This window comes from Pseudophryne corroboree, chromosome 4 (assembly GCF_028390025.1).
Source record: "Pseudophryne corroboree isolate aPseCor3 chromosome 4, aPseCor3.hap2, whole genome shotgun sequence".
NCBI classification, from domain to species: domain Eukaryota; kingdom Metazoa; phylum Chordata; class Amphibia; order Anura; family Myobatrachidae; genus Pseudophryne; species Pseudophryne corroboree.
In genome coordinates, this window is record NC_086447.1 from 697,801,170 (window position 1) to 697,823,942 (window position 22,773).

The window sequence follows — 22,773 nt, forward strand, 5'->3', positions numbered from 1 at the left end:
TGTCTCTCTCCTGTGGTTGTCTTCCAGGTTCCAGCTCCTGTCTCCAGACTTCTGCTATAGAGACCCGCACCAGCATTCCATCTGCGGTGTAGCCTGACTCTCCGATCCATTCTGGACTCACCTGTTTCCAGCTACAACAATCACCTGCTTCCAGCCCAGCTTCCAGCAGTGTACAGCTTCTCTTAAAGGGCCGGTGTCCTTTCTGCAGTTTACCACTCTCCACCGGTATTAATATTTCACCACTCTCAAACAATCACCTGCTTCCAGCCCAGCTTCCAGCAGTGTATAGCTTCTCTTAAAGGGCCGGTGTCCTTTTCTGCAGTTTACCACTCTCCACCGGTATTATTATTTCACCGCTCTCAAACTCCAAACTTCATTATTATTTCATCGCTCTCAAGTTCGTTTATTATTTAACTGGTTCCAGCCAGTATCCACTCCGTACCAACAACAGTCTGGTTCCAGCCAGTATCCACAGCAGCCGTTTTACCTTCAGCAGCCCAGCCTTTCCTGGAACATCAGCTGGTACGATCCTGGGTTCTCTCCATTGCTACAGTCAGGCCTGGTAAGGACTTTCCAACTAGAAGATTATAAGAACTGTCTCACACTACCAGTGCCTGTGGCCCTTGCCACCCTGTAGTACCCAGGAATTGTATTTATCCTCTGTTGACTTTTATGTTTCCTTTTACTGCTGCTGTGTTACGGAGTTTGTCATAATAAACATCATTGACTTTTATCCTGGTTGTCGTGGTCACGCCTTCGGGCAGTTATTCTACATGTTACTTACATGTCTAGGGGTCTGATACAACCTCCCAGGTTCCGTTACATCTCAGCCCCTACAACTGAGGCTGCCTCCCGTCAGCTCAGGCCCTCAGTTGTGACAGAGCCTGGACGAGGGGGAATACAGGGTCTCCCTGGACATCAAGGATGCGTACCTGCATGTCCCCATTTACCCTCCTCACCAGGAGTACCTCAGATGTGTGGTACAGGACTGTCACTATCAGTTCCAGACGCTGCCGTTGGAGTTGTCCACGGCACCGAAGGTCTTTACCAAGGTAATGGTCGAAATGATTATACTCCTTCGCAAGAAGGAAGTTTTTATTATCCCGTACTTGGACGATCTCCTGATAAAGGCGAGGTCCAAAGAACAGTTGGTAGTGAGGGTAGCACTCTCTCGGGAAGTGCTACAACAGCACGACTGGATTATCAATATTCCAAAGTCACAGCTGGTCCCGACGACACGTCTTCTGTTCCTGGGAATTATTCTGGACACAGACCAGAAAAGAGTGTTTCTTCCAGTGGAAGCACACGAGTCCTGAAAAAAAATTGTAGTTTCGTACGAAGCATAATTCCATTCGGAAGGTTCCACGTAAGGACGTTCCAGTGGGACCTGTGGGACAAATGGTCCGGGTCCCATCTACAGATACAACAGCGGATAACCCTGTCGGCAAGAAACAGGTTGTCACTGCTGTGGTGGCTGCAGAGGGCTCATCTACTAGAGGGCCGCAGATTCGGAATACAGGACTGGGCCCTGGTGACCACGGAGGCCAGCCTTCGGGGCTGGGGTGCAGTCACACAGGGAAGAAATTTCCAAGGAGATTTCGCTTCACATAAATATTCTGGAGCTAAGGGCCATTTACAATGCCCTATGCCAAGCAAGGCCCCTGCTTCAGAACCAGCCGGTACTGATCCAATCAGACAATATCACGGCGGTCGCCCATGTAAACAGACAGGGCGGCACAAGAAGCAGGATGGCGATGGCAGAAGCCACAAGGATTCTCCGATGGGCGACCTGCACCCGGGAGAATGGGGACTTCTTCCAGAAGTTTTCCAAATGCGGGTAAACCGGTGGGAATGACCACGGGTGGACATGATGGCGTCCCGCCTCAACAAAAAGTTGAAAAGATATTGCGCCAGGTCAAGGGACCCTCAGGCGATCGCTGTGGACGCTCTAGTGACACCGTGGGTGTACCAGTTGGTTTATGTGTTTCCTCCTCTACCTCTCATACCCAAGGTACTGAGAATAATAAGAATGCGAGGAGTGAAAACCATACTCGTGGTTCCGGATTGGCCAAGAAGAGCTTGGTACCCGGAACTTCAAGAGATGCTGGCAGAGGACCCTTGGCCTCTACCGCTCAAACAAGACCTGCTGCAGCAGGGACCCTGTCTGTTCCAAGACTTACCGCGGCTGCGTTTGACGGCATGGCGGTTGAACACCGGATCCTAAAGGAAAAGGGTATTCCGGAGGAAGTCATCCCTACCCTGATCAAAGCCAGGAAGGATGTCACCGCAAGACATTATTACCGCATTTGGCGGAAATATGTTGCTTGGTGTGAGGCCATGAAGGCCCCGAAGGAGGAATTTCAACTGGGTCGATTCCTACACTTCCTGCAAGCAGGGGTGACGTTGGGCCTCAAATTGGGGTCCATCAAGGTCCAGATTTCGGCTCTGTCGATTTTCTTCCAGAAAGAACTGACTTCACTGCCTGAAGTTCAGACTTTTGTCAAAGGAGTTCTGCATATTCAGCCTCCTTTTGTGCCCCCAGTGGCACCTTGGGATCTCAATGTGGTTTTGGCATTCCTGAAATCACATTGGTTCGAACCACTTAAGACTGTGGAATTGAAATATCTCACGTGGAAAGTGGTCGTACTGTTGGCCCTGGCTTCGGCCAGGCGGGTTTCAGAATTGGCGGCTTTGTCTTGAAAAAGCCCTTACCTGATTTTCCAGATGGATAGGTCAGAATTGAGGACTCGTCCTCAGTTTCTCCCGAAGGTGGTCTCAGCTTTTCACTTGAACCAACCTATTGTGGTGCCTGCGGCTACTAGGGACTCGTAGTCCATAGTGGATGCTGGGCGCCCATCCCAAGTGCGGATTGTCTGCAATACTTGTACATAGTTATTGTTACAAAATGCCGACATAGGGTTGTCGGCATTCCCAACGGACTATAATCAAGAGCATTTTTAGACGGCCCCTAAGGAATTATGCTCAATTAGTTTGAAGGTATGTTATCCCTTATGATCAATTAATAGGTGGGAAACCATTAAAAATGGTTCACATTTGATTCCCGTTTTCTTTCTTTTTATTAGGCAGTGTTTACAGAAACACTACCATTTTATAGATTTTAGATCCTAAAAGGAATATCTTTCAAGCTCCGGCTAAGAACCTGAATAAAGGAGCTCCACCCACTAAATCCTGATAAAGGAGATTTCGATTAATTCCTATTTTGAGGTATGTTGGGTTACTATTTGTAACACCAAAGCTGATACAGGTTGAGTATCCCATATCCAAATATCCGACATACGGAATATTCCGAAATACGGACTTTTTGAGTGAGATAATTAAACTTTTGTTTTTTGATGGCTCGATGTACACAAACTTTGTTTAATACACACAGTTATTAAAAATATTGTATTAAATGACCTTCAGGCTGTGTGTATAAGGTGTATATGAAACATATATGAATTGTGTGAATGTAGATACACTTTGTTTAATGCACAAAGTTATAAAGAATATTGGCTAAAATTACCTTCAGGCTGTGTGTATAAGGTGTATATAAAACATAAATGCATTCTGTGCTCAGATTTAGGTCCCATCGCCATGATATATCATTATGGTATGCAATTATTCCAAAATACTGAAAAATCTGATATCCAAAATACCTCTGGTCCCAAGCATTTTGGATAAGGGATACTCAACCTGTAATATAATAAACAATGTTTCAGTAGTCCCATCAAACAAACACATCTTAGAATGTGCTATTCATATTTTAGGTTACGATCTGCCATATAAATTAATCGAGAGCAAATTAGCCTTTTTTCTATATGCGTTATGTATATATATTTTTTATCACATACATATGTATGTTTATATATGTGTAGATACATATATACATATATAATATTCCTATCTCATAATAGCAGTTTTTCTCAAATAGAACATTATTATTTCTTTCCCCAAACAAGTTACCCCTGATGAAGTCGATAAGACGAAACGCGTTGGATTTGTCAGTCAGGAAATCGCACCTTAGTTTGTGAAGATACTCCCTTCGAGCTCGCACCTTGAAAAAGGTGAGGGAGTATCTAGGATCCATCTTACAAACATGTTGGCTGTGGTTGTGTTTTATTGATACAATTTTATATTGTGTATTAAAATTCATATGTTCATTCATACGTTATTAAAATAACTTTTTATTAATTGGCCTCTTGTTTGGGTGACTTTTTGGTAAAGGGTGTCTGTTACAGGTCCCCAGATCTAAACATCCTCCAGTCCACATTTTCCGACGAAATAAACTCTGGAAGAATTGTGTAATTACATTTTATCATTAGCGCACTTGGGAATCTGTGTTTTTTTCTACATACATATATATATATATATATATATGTATATATACACATCTAAATACATACACGTATAATTGAAACTTGGTAGCTATTTCTTGTACTTTTTAATTACAAAAAAGCAGCCAAGTCAAAATCTATATTTAGAACCTTAGGTGCAATTGCATCAATTTGATAGATCCACTTCGCTTCCTCCTTGGATATTTCTGTTATCTTATCACCACCCCTCCAGTTATTCCTAATTTTTTTTATCCCTATAAAATGCAGTCCTGCAGGGTCGCTATTGTGGTGAGTTTTAAAATGTACTGGGACACTGTGTTTCCACATTATTTTTTATATTGCGTATATGTTCTGCAATACGGCTCTTTAAAGGTCTAATGGTCCTACCTACATATTGTTGCCCACATGGGCATTCTAGCAGGTAGATAACCCCCTTTGTGTCACACGTAATTTCATCTTCTACTTTAAATTCCCTTTTATTAGCGTTTGAGCAGAAAGTTTGGATGCTCTTAGTGCTTGTCTGTTTTGAATTTTTACAATTCTGGCATCTTAGACAATGGTGAAATCCCTTTTTCCTTCCCTCGCTCATCCAGGTTTGTGTTTTCTCTTTTGTTGCATCAGGTGGTAAAGTGCTTTTTACTAACGAAGATCAAATGTTCTTTGCTCTGCGGTATATCATCCGTGGTTTCTTAGGGAGTACTCTGCTCAATTTTTCATCTTTTAATAAGATTGGCCAGTATTTAAGAAGGATTCCTTCCAAATTACGTGATTGAGAACTGTATTGGGTGATAAATGCCACTTCATTCTCCATTACGTCTTTCTTCTTTTTTGGAGCCATTAGCGTATTTCTATCCACTTTAAGTACTTCCTCATAATTAGTTCTTAATTCTACTTCATCATATCCTTTTTCCATAAATCTCTTTTTCATTTCGTCAGCCTGTTTTTTATATTCATCTTTTTTGGAGCAATTCCTTTTGAGCCTCTTGAACTGGCCCTTCGGGATATTGCGGAGCCAGTTCGGATGATGAGCGCTAGTTTTCTCAATGTAGGTATTGCAGACCACTTCTTTAATATGAGTTCTAGTTTCCAGTGAACTTTTTTCCACATAGATTTCCAAATCTAAAAAGATTACTTCTTTCTTACTACAGTTGGCGGTGAAGTGAAGATTCAATTCATTATGATTCATATAATTGATGAAATTGTCCAGTTCCTCTTGGGTTCCTGACCAAATGAATATAACATCTATGAATCTTTTCCATAGCTTGATGTTATTCCGCATGGGGTTGTTGTTCCAGATGTTCTGATTTTCCCATTCTGCTACAAACAGATTTGCGTATCCCGGCGCGAATTTCGTGCCCATCGCAGTTCCGCGAATTTGCCTGTAGTACGCATTTTCAAACCAAAAATAATTATGACCTAAAATGAAATTGATGGACTCAATGATAAAATTGATCTGACGATGATGAATGGTGCTATCCTCGCATAGGATTTTTTCCACAAATTTGCATCCTGCATCATGTTCAATTACACTGTATAGAGAGGTAATGTCGCAAGTGACTAAAATATAATCATCCTTCCATTCAAAATTCTCTAAACTTTGCAGAATGTCCATTGAATCCCTTAAATAGCTTTTTTGTTTGGAAACCAATGGCTTCTCTCTTCCTTTCTTCTTTTTCTATTTTCTCCTGTCAGACTGAATGGGCTTTTTTGTATAGGAGAAAGCTTTTTATATATGAGAGTTTTTCTATGACACACAAGGGTTAATAAGCAATCATATAATTAGGATCAATTAAGGCATCAATGTAGCCTTTAAAAGATGATTGCACTTTGGAAGCAGCTATCCCTGACGAAGCCCCTAAGGGGGGAAACGCGTTGGAAGCTGCACTACTGAACAGATGAGCCCAGATCCTGCACGGACCACACACGCCGGCTACAAGCGTCGCCGGAAACCGCGAAACCGGAAGCCAAAGTGGTGCGTTCCACAGCCTGAAAGCTGTGTAGAGCGACGGATTACCACGGCTCTGGGAGGCGGCCGACACCAACGGAGGGGAACGAGTACAGCAGAGACGGGGATCCACCGCACTGGGAGTGAGAGGTACATTAGCGCTGCACATAGCTAAAGTGTCACCAGGAAGTAGTGGATTCATCCCTGTAAATATACCTTAAAGACTGCATGTTACGGAAAGGTTCCCAGTGTGGATCGAGTTACTTGCACAGCAAAGTGTAAAAAGATAAGAGGCTATACCGTTAAAGGATTGATACAGACTGGTTTGATGTGATACACCACAAGCCTATCTGGCTAAGGATACCAGGTCTCAGGACATTTTCTGCCATTGAGGCATTGACTTTTAATTTAAATTTGTTCAACATAGAGTATTTTACATTGGCTATTCTCATTGAATGTACTAGTCATTTTAACCATATGCTAAATAAGCAACACATTTTTAATTTGTGATTAATAAATGTTATATACATTAATTCAGTCTGACAATATTCTCTGTCTTCACTGTCATCTTTCAAATGCTGCGCCAAGAATTTCATATGTAATTAACTTTAACCAGTGAGGGTACTGGTCTAGTCTACGGCTGCACCATTTTGTTTTGTCATTTCTGCAGAAACTTCTCTGTTTTTTTCTTCTTCTCTCTACTTTTCTCTTTTCCACAAAGGAGTTAGCGCAGATAATATCATATTCCAATAATACGTTTATTTGTTTTTTTAAGCGACAATCATTAAAAAGGCAAAACCAACCAGTTTTGCCTTGCTAAGGATTGCCGCTTTAAAAAAAGTATGACTTTGGCCGAAATCTCGGAGCTCCGGCCGTCTTGCACTATATTACATCCGGCTCTATGTATTAACAGAAGAGTAACCTTTCTTTTAACGTAAAAATAAACTATATAGGAGGGAATACTTGCTATTAAGTAACATAATAAATAATAATTACAGTCAACATTCTTTGTAGTGTAGTGGAACTACTTCTACATGTATTAAAATTGAACATTCATGGCAAAATGTACGAAATCCCAATTTGTTTCCCAAAACTACCAAATCCTAATGTATTAGTTGAGTAGCTACATAATATCGGGCAAAATATATTGTAGTATGTAAATATGACGTTGGGCACAGAAAGAATATATGAGCAAAGAATAACCGGGATCACTTCAATTGCATTCTGTATCCTCCGCGGGTTTTTTTTCCCCATTGCTGTAAAACTTGTTCGGATGGATTTGGTACCTTTTGGAAACTAGCTCCACATTTGTATTAATCTTTTCCCAGTAGCACTAATGCAGATAATAAAAGCATTTGCAGTACAGACTGTACAGTACTTTGAAAGTTTTCCTCTTATCATTTAAGGGCCCTACACACTGCGCGACCCGGAGGCGAGGGGGAGGTGACGGGGGGAGTGAAGTTTCTTCACTCCCCCCATCACCCGGCTCCATAGCAGTGCATGCAAATATGGACGAGATCGTCCATATTGGCCTGCATGCACAAGCGACCCAGCACCAACGATGAACGAGCGCGGGGTCGCGCAACGTTCATCGTTGCTGCCTCCACACTGAAAGATATGAACGGTATCTCATTCATTAGTGAACGAGAGTGTTCATATCTTTCAGTAATATCGCCCAGTGTGTAGGGCCTATTAGGTGCTGCCAGGCGAGTAGCAAGCTATGTCATATGAGGTTTAGTTACATTGAGCCAGACAGATTTGTAAGACTTTCTATACATAGATTTGTCCTCTCCTTCACAGTTCCAACTACGTACTATATTTAAAATGAATGAGATTTGGAGAACCGCTTTTGGATCTGTCACAATGTAATCACAAGCAATTCAGAGCTCACAGATAATGACTGTGGCATAAGTCTGGGCTGTCAGTACCTTTGCAGCTTCTGCTTTTCATTAGTCACTATATAGGGTCACAGTGTAGTCTGGTAACCGCATTCATTTCTGTACTGTAGATTCCTATAATCCCCATTACTTGCTATTGGAAAGTTTATAATAATGATGTTCCAGTATAATCTCCGGCACATCCATGTTGATACTGTTTGTTTAGTAGCTTTGTTGGCCGCTGCAGAGAGTATGAATGTAGCAGGACTGGTATAACAGCACATTAGGGAATGTGAGGAAGGAAATACTGGTATACAGGAGCCAAAAGCTAGATCAGCCAGTCTTTTGCTTTGTGAAGTACATGAGTGAACTGAGCCAAGTAGGTGTTTGTTTTCCTTCACGCTCCAATGACCCCATACACACCCAAAACTAAATACTAGTGCGAACGGAGGAGCCTAGGGGGTAATTCCAAGTTGATCGCAGCAGGAATTTTTTTAGCAATTGGGCAAAACCATGTGCACTGCAGGGGAGGCAGATGTAACATGTGCAGAGAGAGTTAGATTTGGGTGGGTTATTTTGTTTCTGTGCAGGGTAAATACTGGCTGCTTTATTTTTACACTGCAAATTAGATTGCAGATTGAACACACCCCACCCAAATCTAACTCTCTCTGTACATGTTATATCTGCCTCCCCTGAAGTGCACATGGTTTTGCCCAACTGCTAAAAAAATTTCCTGCTGCGATCAACTTGGAATTACACCCCTAAAGTGGTAAAATGTGTGATTTCTCCTGTAATGACAACTAATGTTGATTGAATTGGCTACTTTATGTCTTTTATAATTTCTATTGCTTTAATATAGAGCAGGCATGGCCAAACTATGGCTCTCCAGCTGTTGTGAACCTACAAGTCCCATAATGCTCTGCCACAGTTTTTCTGTTTGGGAATGCTCAAACTTTGTCAGGGCATGCTTGGATGTGTAGTTTTACAACAGCTGGAGAACCACAGGTTGGCCAGGCCTGATGTAGAGGATTACAGTAGTTGTTTGCATAAGTATTAGAAATAACACCATTTTAGTGGGATATTATAGCACTGTGCTATTGATTTGTGCACCTATAATAATATATACAGTGCTTGCCATTTATTACTGCACATTATACCACTCCCTTACCACCAGTTAAATTCTTAGCACAAATGCGTATATATACATAGCCTTGTCTCACAGCACTGGGGCCACGGATTCACCTCAACCAGGGCACCATATGTGTGGAGTTTGTATGAGCTCCTGATATAAGTATCCAGGTGGTCAATTTCCTCCCTCAGCCTCAACATATACTGTTAGGTTTATTGACTTTTGATCCTCGGGCTGTAAGCACCACTGTGCCAAGAGATTGAAGCATTCTCTGTAAAACGCTACATTTCAGTGCTACATAAATATAGTGTAATAAACATTTATACAATAAAGCAAGCTTACTGTGATGCCGACTCAGGCCTATATTGTAAATTAGTGGTATATAGAGGGAGGATACTTATAACAGATACTTGTACTTTATGTGAAGAAACACAGTTTAAAATGGTATCCGTTTGGATGGTCGACCATGTTATGGTCAACAGTCATTAGGTCGACCACTATTGGTCGACATTGACATGGTCAACAAGGACACATGGTCGACACATGAAAAGGTCGACATGGGTTTTTCACATTTTTTTCTTTTGGGGAACTTTTCCATACTTTACGATCCACGTGGACTACGATTGGGAACGGTAATCTGTGCCGAGCGCAGCGGGGCACCTTGCCCGAGGCATGGCGAGCGAAGCGGTGCACTAATTGGGATTCCCCGTCACTTTACGCAGAAAACAACACCAAAAAAAGTAAAAGAACGCACGTCGACCTTTTCATGCATCGACCATTTTCATGTGTCGACCTTTTGTCCATGTCGACCATGCCAGTGTCGACCAACAGTGGTCGACCTAATGACTGTCGACCATAACATGTTCGACCATTCATACCGGAACCGTTTAAAATGGACAAACTGCAATATTTGCAAGAGATAATAATCAGGGGATTAATGGTGTTCCTACAAGTATTGTATAGTAATTTTTTTTGGACTGTAGTATAAACTGTTGTTTCACTTAATACTTACCGTATGTTTATTTTACTTCTTGCTTGAGGAGTTTCTTTTTAAGTACCATTAACTACCCAATTTAAAGGCATATGTTTACTGGAAAGGTTACTTCCTTTGGGAAATTTGTGTCTTCTCCGTTAGTACCTGCCGTTCTGTATGTTCTTTTCAGAGATCAATAAGTCTGAGCATTATGTACATAAAAATTGCAGTTTATGGCTTGTATCAACAATAGCATATTATTTCTATGTGCAGTCTTCCCAGACAAACTCTGGTACCCTATGCATCGCTTTATGTTGGTATGCTGTGTAGAGTTTATACTTGCTGCAGTATAAGAACAAGATTTCACACCTGTATTTTCCATGAATAAAATAATATTTTCTGTCAACTAGCAGTACACATTTCTTAGAGGCATTGTATATATTGCAAGCTATTATATGAAAGAGTAGCCATAATCGGTAGGCATAATCATAAATTGCTTGGATGTCTGGCCTAATGAACATTTTGCAGGAGACTCATGCATTCTGGTCAGGTAATGCAAGATTCTAAGATTTGTCAAATTCGGCTATTTTTCCTTACGCAGGTCCACTGTTTTGGGTTTACGGATGTGGTAACGTTGGGTCAGTTAGCTGTAAAATAATCAAATTGGTTGATAAAATGTTAGTGTGTGTAATGGCTGGTCTAAAAAACTACAGTTGCCTCTCCAAATGCCCTGTTTTTATTATACTGTATTCCTTTCTCCCCTCTTCTCCAAAGGCCTTGAAAAATATGGTACATTAGACCTCATCTATTGTAGGGCTAAAATACTGCTTCATTTTATCGCATATATAATGTATAAAAACCATGTATTCTTCATAATTTGCACTTACAGACCCCTATGCTGGGAAGATTGGACTGGTGGTATGCAAATGCCACTGACGTACATTAAGGGATGTCACACCGAAGCATGGCACACCCTATGCATGGTCTATTCTAAGCAAGAGATCACAAGCTCAGCTTTAAAACAGTACCAGGGATCTTTTTACAGCTAATGTATGGAGGCAAAAAGTGTAGAGTTCCCCCAATTATACTGCAACCAGCACCAAGCTATGTTCATTAGAGATCTTTCTTCTTCTTTTTTTTTTCTTCTGCTAAAATTAAAACGTCCCCTTTCACACTACCATAAATATCCCATGTTATAGCACGTGGACGTGGAGCAACACGGAATACTGTGCATTGTGAAAGCACTGGGTTGAAATCAGCTGGGTAGAGAGACCTGGCATTTCAACCCGTGTAGCGAGCAGGGTTCAACATGGGTTCAACCCGACTCACGGTTCAGTGTGAACTGGTAAACTGGGCACCTGTTCACTGCATAGGAAGAGGTGTCACTTGGAGATCATCATCTCATTTCCAAGCGCCGCCTCGGGAAGCTTGTCTGAAACGGGTCTCAGCCAGGTAGCACCCGGGATGGACCCATGTACAAAATCCCGGGTGCGACCCAACATAGCGGTGTGAAAGGGGTTTGCAGTTAGAGATTTGCTACTGTATATAGGGAGTCATGACTCGTATGACCAGCCCAGAGACCTCTTCACAAGTAACCAATCGGAGCAGCTATATTACGTATTTTGAGCTAATTGTCAACTACTTATTCTTTCACAGATCTTTTCAAGGAAGTTTCTGGGGCAGGAGATACATGTGACCAGAAGCAGCTGGGATTACTATTGCATGATGCTATTCAGATTCCACGGCAGCTTGGAGAAGTGGCAGCATTTGGTGGAAGTAACATTGAGCCGAGTGTGCGCAGCTGCTTTCAACATGTAAGTAATGTATTAAACTTAGGATCTCATGGATATCATGCGTATTTAGAAATGCAATATAACTAATTATCAGAACACAACTATAGTTCAGTACATGTGAGTAATAAAAAGCTATTTAAATGTTATTTGTGATGTGCCCTCTGAAAAACAAGTCTGTATCAAATTTAAAGCATAGGGTTTACCAACATCTGGTACCATTGCCGAAATGGATTTAATGCGAGTGTCAGATAAGTATACCTCACTGTTGCCACTTCCTCCTGCCTAGATATTGAGATATAGCCAATGGTTTACATCACCTTTGAATAAACTGTAACTGTTTGATATCCAGAGTATAAAGCAAGAAAGCCATGGTCAGAGAGGTGCCAAAAGGGTGGTACAGGTCTTCCAGGGGGTGACACTAAAATGCTGGCTTCTCTGCAGTGACAGGAGTCGGGTGCTGCAGTGTGACATCCTGCAGCAATTGAGAAGGAGATGGCAGTGCAGACACTGCCCCCAGAGTGAGGTAATCGGGGGACTTCCCATGATGCCACACACTCATAGTGATATCAGCATGGGACTTCCTGCAAGGCCGCACCCTTTTTGTGAGGCCACCTCTGTTTTCTGGGCCTACAAGGGGGGGTAATATTGGCCGCACCAGGTGTCGCCCAACCCCCGGTGCCACCACAGGCATAGTTATAAAATATTAATGTTGCTCTAAATAATACAGACTAACCTAAAACTCAAGAGCAATGCACCTTGAATATTCTTTGAACTATACTGTAGGTACATGTAAGTAATCTACTAAACCAAAATTGGATTATATAGTTAAACAAAGGAGAGGAGCAAAAGGAAAAAAATACTCAGAAGGATAATGTTAAGGTAATTGTAGACATTTTTACTAGAGTCTTCAAAAATCCATTTAATAAATAAAGGCATATGAAAAGACAGACCATCTTTAGTAGAATCTTACAATGGGACTCCATTACTCCGATTAACTACTCATGAAGTTATTTGGTTCGTGATACCAAGAACATTTACAGGAGAAAATTGAGGGCTTCTATAACTTTATAAATTTTATACATTTTTCAGAGCCTCTGGCTTCTTTCAACACCTACAGAACACATTTGATGATTATCTCAATAGCTGTAATCTCCGCAAACTGACCCAAGTATAATACTTCTATTTACTCCCTGATATAAGAAGAAAGCCTATTGATAATTTAATCAGGGAAAATTGTTTCTACTACTGTTACTGATGGTTTTGTAACAATAGCTATTCTTTGAAGGGCAAGAACACAAAGAAACCTGTCCATGGAACAGCCAAATACAATAATAAGAAGGACTATGGTCCTGGTAAAAGTAGGACAATAATGAGGTTCCTGGTGTTTTTTTAGCCCTCTACTACGACAAAAGTTTAGCAGTATTCTTAAACTGAAGTTCCCAGGCCTTTTTAACTTTTGGTTCAGTCACCACAGCAAGCACACTCTTAATACATAAAGAAGATAAAGTTATGTAGAGGTTAATAGCCAAATTCCAGGTTGTTAATTCCTGAATGTTGGACAAATATCTATCCAATTTACCGTTCCCTAAATTCATCCTGATCAGGTGGGATTTTTACTGACATGCACTATGTAACCCAATCAGTTTATTTAGTTTGCCAGATTAACTGTACTAAAACATCTGCTTTACTTATGGTTTTAGATGTAGAAATGTCTTTTGATCGCATTGGTTGGTCCTTGAGCATCTAGCCTAGAATGGGAGTTTCTATCTATGAGTACTCCATGGTACCGTAATCCATCTGCTTTTGCGCCTTGTTGCCCTCTCTGCTCCCTTCAGATTTATAGTGACATCTTATCTTTTTTCTTATTATGGAGATAATAGTCACCAGGATTTGGCATAATAGTGCTAGAGCAGGTATTAAGATTAAGATTGGGCGGCATAAAATAGCCCATACGAGACCTCCCCAAAGACCTACTGTACAAGAAAACTATTCCGCATGTAATTAATGCACCCTCAACCTGGATAAAATCAGAATTCACCCACTATTGCAACACTGAAAATAAGAATTTACTTACCGATAATTCTATTTCTCATAGTCCGTAGTGGATGCTGGGGACTCCGTAAGGACCATGGGGAATAGTGGCTCCGCAGGAGACTGGGCACATCTAAAGAAAGCTTTAGGACTATCTGGTGTGCACTGGCTCCTCCCCCTATGACCCTCCTCCAAGCCTCAGTTAGGATACTGTGCCCGGACGAGCGTACACAATAAGGAAGGATTTTGAATCCCGGGTAAGACTCATACCAGCCACACCAATCACACCGCATAACCTGTGATCTGAACCCAGTTAACAGCATGATAACAAAGGAGCCTCTGAAAGATGGCTCACAACAATAATAACCCGATTTTTGTAACAATAACTATGTACAAGTATTGCAGACAATCCGCACTTGGGATGGGCGCCCAGCATCCACTACGGACTATGAGAAATAGAATTATCGGTAAGTAAATTCTTATTTTCTCTAACGTCCTAAGTGGATGCTGGGGACTCCGTAAGGACCATGGGGATTATACCAAAGCTCCCAAACGGGCGGGAGAGTGCGGATGACTCTGCAGCACCAAATGAGAGAACTCCAGGTCCTCCTCAGCCAGGATATCAATTTTGTATAATTTTACAAACGCATTTGCTCCTGACCAAGTAGCTGCTCGGCAAAGTTGTAAAGCCGAGACCCCTCGGGCAGCCGCCCAAGATGAGCCCACCTTCCTTGTGGAGTGGGTATTTACAGATTTTTGGCTGTGGCAGGCCTGCCACAGAATGTGCAAGCTGAATTGTACTACAAATCCAACGAGCAATAGTCTGCTTAGAAGCAGGAGCACCCAGCTTGTTGGGTGCATACAGGATAAACAGCGAGTCAGATTTCCTGTCTCCAGCCCTTCTGGAAACATATATTTTCAGGGCCCTGACAACGTCTAGCAACTTGGAGTCCTCCAAGTCCCTAGTAGCCGCAGGCACCACAAATAGGTTGGTTCAGGTGAAACGCTGAAAACACCTTAGGGAGAAACTGAGGACGAGTCCTCAATTCCGCCCTGTCCGAATGGAACATCAGATAAGGGCTTTTTCAGGATAAAGCCGCCAATTCTGACACGCGCCTGGCCCAGGCCAGGGCCAACAGCATGACCACTTTCCATGTGAGATATTTTAACTCCACAGATTTAAGTGGTTCAAACCAATGTGACTTTTGGAACCCAAAACTACATTGAGATCCCAAAGTGCCACTGGAGGCACAAAAGGAGGCTGTATATGCAGTACCCCTTTTACAAACGTCTGAACTTCAGGGACTGAAGCTAGTTCTTTTTGGAAGAAAATTGACAGGGCCGAAATTTGAACCTTAATGGACCCCAATTTCAGGCCCATAGACACTCCTGTTTGCAGGAAATGTAGGAATCGACCTAGTTGAATTTCCACTGTCGGGCCTTACTGGCCTCGCACCCCGCAACATATTTTCGCCAATTGCGGTGATAATGTTTTTGCGGTTACATCCTTCCTGGCTTTGATCAGGATAGGGATGACTTCATCCGGAATGCCTTTTTTCCTTCAGGATCCGGCGTTCAACCGCCATGACGTCAAACGCAGCCGCGGTAAGTCTTGGAACAGACAGGGTCCTTGCTGGAGCAGGTCCCGTCTTAGAGGTAGAGGCCACGGATCCTCCGTGAGCATCTCTTGAAGTTCCGGTTACCAAATCCTTCTTGGCCAATCCGGAACCACGAATATAGTGCTTACTCCTCTCCATCTTATCAATCTCAGTACCTTGGGTATGAGAGGCAGAGGAGGGAACACATACCCTGACTGGTACACCCACGGTGTTACCAGAGCGTCTACAGCTATTGCCTGAGGGTCCCTGGACCTGGCGCAATACCTGTCGAGTTTTTCCCAACGGTTTATAATCATGTGGAAGACTTCTGGGTGAAGTCCCCACTCTCCCGGGTGGAGGTCGTGCTGAGGAAGTCTGCTTCCCAGTTGTCCACTCCCGGAATGAATACTGCTGACAGTGCTATAACATGATTTTCCGCCCAGCGAAGAATCCTTGCAGCTTCTGCCATTGCCCTCCTGCTTCTTGTGCCACCCTGTCTGTTTACGTGGGTGACTGCCGTGATGTTGTCCGACTGGATCAACACCGGCTGACCTTGAAGCAGAGGTCTTGCTAAGCTTAGAGCATTGTAAATGTCCCTTAGCTTCAGGATATTTATGTGAAGTGATGTCTCCAGGCTTGACCATAAGTCCTGGATATTCCTTCCCTGTGTGACTGCTCCCCAGCCTCGCAGGCTGGCATCCGTGGTTACCAGGACCCAGTCCTGAATGCCGAATCTGCGGCCCTCTAGAAGATGAGCACTCTGCAACCACCACAGGAGGGACACCCTTGTCCTTGGTGACAGGGTTATCCGCTGATGCATCTGAAGATGCGACCCGGACCATTTGTCCAGCAGGTCCCACTGGAAAGTTCTTGCGTGGAATCTGCCGAATGGGATTGCTTCGTAGGAAGCCACCATTTTACCCAGAACCCTTGTGCATTGATGCACTGAGACTTGGCTCGGTTTTAGGAGGTTCCTGACTAGCTCGGATAACTCACTGGCTTTCTCCTCCGGGAGAAACACCTTTTTCTGGACTGTGTCCAGGATCATCCCTAGGAACAGAAGACAAGTCGTCGGAACCAGCTGCGATTTTGGAATATTGAGAATCCAACCGTGCTGCAGCAACACTACCTGAGATAGTGCTACACCGACCTCCAACTGTTCCCTGGATCTTACCCTTATCATGGAATCGTCCAAGTAAGGGATAACTAAAATTCCCTTCCTTTGAAGGAATATCATCATTTCGGCCATTACCTTGGTAAAGACCCGGGGTGCCGTGGACCATCCATACGGCAGCGTCTGAACTGATAGTGACAGTTCTGTACCATAAACCTGAGGTACCCTTGGTGAGAAGGGTAAATTTTGACATGAAGGTAAGCATCCTTGATGTCCCGAGACATCATGTAGTCCCCTTCTTCCAGGTTCGCAATCACTGCTCTGAGTGACTCAATCTTGAATTTGAACCTCTGTATGTAAGTGTTCAAAGATTTTAGATTTAGAATCGGTCTCACCGAGCCGTCCGGCTTCGGTACCACAACAGTGTGGAATAATACCCCGTTCCCTGTTGCAGGAGGGGTACCTTGATTATCACCTGCTGGGAATACAGCTTGTGAATGGCTTCCAAAACTGTCTCCCTGTCAGAAGGAGACATCGGTAAAGCCGACTTTAGGAAACGGCGAGGGGGAGACGTCTCGAATTCTAATTTGTACCCCTGAGATATCACCTGAAGGATCCAGGGGTCTACTTGCGAGTGAGCCCACTGCGTGCTGAAATTTATTGAGACGGGCCCCCCACCGTGCCTGATTCTGCTTGTAAAGCCCCAGCGTATACTGAGGGCTTGGCAGAGGCGGGAGAGGGTTTCTGTTCCTGGGAACTGGCTGATTTCTGCAGCCTTTTTCCTCTCTCTCTGTCACGGGGCAGAAATGAGGAACCTTTTGCCCGCTTATCCACGAAAAGACTGCGCCTGATAATACGGCGTCTTCTCATGTTGAGAGGCGACCTGGGGTACAAACGTGGATTTCCCAGCTGTTGCCGTGGCCACCAGGTCTGAAAGACCGACCCCAAATAACTCCTCCCCTTAATAAGGCAATACTTCCAAATGCCGTTTGGAATACGCATCACCTGACCACTGACGTGTCCATAACCCTCTACTGGTAGAAATGGACAACGCACTTAGACTTGATGCCAGTCGGCAAATATTCCGCTGTGCATCACGCATATATAGAAATGCATCTTTCAAATGCTCTATAGGCAAAAATATACTGTCCCTATCTAGGGTATCAGTATTTTCAGTCAGGGAATCCGACCACGCCAACCCAGCACTGCACATCCAGGCTGAGGCGATTGCTGGTCGCAGTATAACACCAGTATGTGTGTAAATACATTTTAGGATACCCTCCTGCTTTCTATCAGCAGGATCGTTAAGGGCGGCCATCTCAGGAGAGGATAGAGCCCTTACAAGCGTGTGAGCGCTTTATCCACCCTAGGGGGTGTTTCCCAACGCACCCTAACATCTGGCGGGAAAGGATATAATGCCAATAACATTTTAGAAATTATCAGTTGTTATCGGGGGAAACCCACGCATCATCACACACCTCATTTAATTTCTCAGATTCAGGAAAACTACAGGTAGTTTTTCCTCACCGAACATAATACCCCTTTTTGGTGGTACTCGTATTATCAGAAATGTGTAAAACATTTTTCATTGCCTCAATCATGTAACGTGTGGCCCTACTGGAAGTCACATTTGTCTCTTCACCGTCGACACTGGAGTCAGTATCCGTGTCGGCGTCTATATCTGCCATCTGAGGTAACGGGCGCTTTAGAGCCCCTGACGGCCTATGAGACGTCTGGACAGGCACAAGCTGAGTAGCCGGCTGTCTCATGTCAACCACTGTCTTTTATACAGAGCTAACACTGTCACGTAATTTCTTCCAACAGTTCATCCACTCAGGTGTCGACCCCCTAGGGGGTGACATCACTATTACAGGCAATCTGCTCCGTCTCCATATCATTTTTCTCCTCATACATGTCGACACAAAAGTACCGACATACAGCACACACACAGGGAATGCTCTGATAGAGGACAGGACCCCACTAGCCCTTTGGGGAGACAGAGGGAGAGTTTGCCAGCACACACCAGAGCGCTATATATATATATACAGGGATAACCTTATATAAGTGTTTTTCCCCTTATAGCTGCTGTATAGTTAATACTGCGCCTAATTTGTGCCCCCCTCTCTTTTTTAACCCTTTCTGTAGTGTAGTGACTGCAGGGGAGAGCCAGGGAGCTTCCCTCCAACGGAGCTGTGAGGGAAAATGGCGCCAGTGTGCTGAGGAGATAGGCTCCGCCCCCTTATCGGCGGCCTTATCTCCCGTTTTTTTATGTATTTTGGCAGGGGTTAAATGCATCCATATAGCCCAGGAGCTATATGTGATGCATTTTTTTTGCCATCCAAGGTGTTTATTATTGCGTCTCAGGGCGCCCCCCCCAGCGCCCTGCACCCTCAGTGACCGGAGTGTGAAGTGTGCTGAGAGCAATGGCGCACAGCTGCAGTGCTGTGCGCTACCTTGTTGAAGACAGGACGTCTTCTGCCGCCGATTTTCCGGACCTCTTCTGCCTTCTGGCTCTGTAAGGGGGCCGGCGGCGCGGCTCTGGGACCCATCCAAGCTGGGCCTGTGATCGTCCCTCTGGAGCTAATGTCCAGTAGCCTAAGAAGCCCAATCCACTCTGCACGCAGGTGAGTTCGCTTCTTCTCCCCTTAGTCCCTCGATGCAGTGAGCCTGTTGCCAGCAGGTCTCACTGAAAATAAAAAACCTAAACTAAAACTTTCACTAAGAAGCTCAGGAGAGCCCCTAGTGTGCACCCTTCTCGTTCGGGCACAGAGATCTAACTGAGGCTTGGAGGAGGGTCATAGGGGGAGGAGCCAGTGCACACCAGATAGTCCTAAAGCTTTCTTTAGATGTGCCCAGTCTCCTGCGGAGCCGCTATTCCCCATGGTCCTTACGGAGTCCCCAGCATCCACTTAGGACGTTAGAGAAATGTATGTATATGCACTTATGAACAATCTATTGGAGAAATCTATTTTAAATAGCTTGACCCAGTGTAAAAACTGTCTGGCCACCAACATATAATGCACATATAAACACTATATATATATATATATATATATATATATATACATAAAGAAGAAATAGCCTGGCACTCCTCCTGATGTCACTGTGCCCGGTGCCCTCAGTAAGCTGAAATGGCTAGGTAGAGAAACGTTTCGGGGTGTCACATCTTGACAAAGGGGCTAGACACCCTGAAACGTTGGTGTACTATGTTGTGATCTTTTGAATACAATTCGACTTTTTACAAGACCTGGAGTGCCGCAGTCTTCTTTCTCTACCTATATATATATATAAGCTTATTAGTATATATTTGTGTGTGTGTGTATGTATATATATATATATATATATATATATACATACAGTGTGTGTGTGTGTGTATGTGTGTGTATATATATATATATATATATATACAGTGTGTATATATATATTACACACTATATTTAATACAACAAACCTATTCAGTCATTTTTAAAACTTAGGGTTGTAACCTTATAGTTAGCGTGTTTCACAACCAGGTTTTAGTGGGCCATTTTTTTACGTTTGTATTGTCACTTCAACACTCTAAAAAATAAACGACACCTCAGTAACTAAAACATTGATTCAATTGTTTTATACTATACTAGTTACTCATGTAAAAGTCGCGCCTGTAACATTACAACGTGGACAGCTGAAGCAGTAACGGTGTACTAGTCGTTAGTCTGTTGCAGGAAATAATGTGTGACAGGCTTCCTGGGACTGTTTTCCCCAAACATAGTAAGTGCCACTTATCTACAGACTCCATTTCTAATTGTATTGCTCCTGGCCCCCAGTTCTGAAGGTTTCCGCATAATACTGTCTTTGTGTAAACATCTGTGTGCAGTGCTTGATTTCTATGGTATCATCTCTTAGGAAACTAAAGTAAAGTTTCCGCACAACAGATCTCTCAGCTTTTGTTCATAATGAGAATGATAACAGCTAACAGCTGCTATTTACGAAAATCTAGGTCACTTGTTATTGAACTTTTTCTTTTCTCTAACGTCTTTTGTTAGACATTGTTATTTTGCTGTAAAATTAAGCAATGCTTATTAGTTTTAATAGGATAAAACATCTAAAACATACAACAACAAACTAAAAACAAGCATGCAGTGTTATAGAATAATATGTTGTATAGAAAAAGCACAGCATATTACAGACAAACTTGTGCCAGACAGGAGAAAAATTATACATTACGCAGCATAGGCAAACACAGGAGGGTCTTGGCCTGCAGCCTAAATTATGACAATAGCAATAGTATATAATATGATTACTAGACCTGCCGCCACAACATGCAGTTTAATGGACAGAGCTGCTGCATTGGTAGCATCTTCTCCTACCAAGTTTGCAGCGTATGTGGATCTGAGCCCTCAATCAGACCAGAGAGTAGCTGCCAGGAAGAAGAGAAAGGTGTCTTACTATGAAGTGGAAGAATGTGTGCTTAGAATGTGCAGTTCTGTCTCCTACTGGTTCTACTATGTTTGTTTGTGTATTTATTTATTTATTATGGGATATTTATTTACCCTTTCCTGACCACTTATTTTATTTCTATTTGTTAAATATGTTTGAGACAGCCTATAATATAGACCAGGGGTGGGGAACCTCCGGCACGCGGGCCGTATAAGGCCCGCGAAGCCGTTTGGTCCTGCCCACCCGCTCTTCTCAGTGAGACACGCCACCGCACAGTCTGGCGTGTCTCAGCTGTCACCACACGGAGGAGAGCGCGGCTATTGTCGGGCGGCGGCGTGTAGGACTTGAAACCAGCCTCCGGTTCGTGAGCCAATCAGAGCTCACGGACCGGCAGCCAAGCAGGAGCCGCGGCTGCCGGTCCGCGAGCTCTGATTGGCTCTCGACCGGCGGCTGGTTTCAAGTCTTACACGCCGCCGCCCAACATAGCCGCGCTCTCCTCCGTGTCCCCGCCGAAAGGAGCGGTAAGCGGGATGGGGACAGGGGGGGGGGGGCATCTGTATACCTGGCACTGTGGGGGGGCATCTGTATACCTGGCACTGTGAGGGGCATTTGTATACCTGGCACTGTGGGGGCATCTGTATACATGGCACTGTGGGGGCATCTGTATACCTGGCACTGTGGGGACATCTGTAAACCTGGCACTGTGAGGGGCATTTGTATACCTGGCACTGTGGGGGCATCTGTATACCTGGCACTGTGGGGACATCTGTATACCTGGCACTGTGAGGGGCATTTGTATACTTGGCACTGTGGGGGCATCTGTATACCTGGCACTGTGTGGACATCTGTATACCTGGCACTGTGGGGGCATTTGTATACCTGGCACTGTGGAGGCACCTGTATACCTGGCACTGTGAGGGGCATTTGTATACCTGGCACTGTGAGGGGCATTTGTATACCTGGCACTGTGGGGGCATTTGTATACCTGGCACTGTGGGGACATCTGTAAACCTGGCACTGTGAGGGGCATTTGTATACCTGGCACTGTGGGGGCATCTGTATACCTGGCACTGTGGGGACATCTGTATACCTGGCACTGTGAGGGGCATTTGTATACTTGGCACTGTGGGGGCATCTGTATACCTGGCACTGTGTGGACATCTGTATACCTGGCACTGTGGGGGCATTTGTATACCTGGCACTGTGGAGGCATCTGTATACCTGGCACTGTGAGGGGCATTTGTATACCTGGCACTGTGAGGGGCATTTGTATACCTGGCACTGTGGGGGCATTTGTATACCTGGCACTGTGGGGGCAATTGTGGATCTGGCACTGCACTATTGGGGGCATATGTGTATCACGTCCCATTTTAACTGGCCACACCCATTTTTTGGGCGCGTGCGGGGGCTGACTTGTATGGCCCCCGAAGGATTTTATAAATATCCAAATGGCCCTCGGTAGAAAATAGGTTTCCCACCCCTGATATAGACCATCTATTGAGTTAAATATTAATACTGTATTCCATATAGTATCCAGTGTTTAAAAATATAAATGTGTAC

At 43.8% G+C, this 22,773-nt stretch overlaps 1 protein-coding gene across 6 annotated transcripts in view; it reads left to right on the plus strand.

Annotated features, from left to right (window-relative positions):
- Positions 1–22,773, plus strand: part of UTRN (utrophin) — a 1,167,552-nt gene that overhangs the window by 990,048 nt on the left and 154,731 nt on the right. For all 6 annotated transcript variants that reach the window (XM_063917938.1, XM_063917937.1, XM_063917939.1 and 3 more), the window contains one exon: positions 11,915–12,072. In XM_063917938.1, the coding sequence (XP_063774008.1) occupies positions 11,915–12,072 (158 nt within the window). The remainder of the gene's footprint in view (positions 1–11,914; positions 12,073–22,773) is intronic.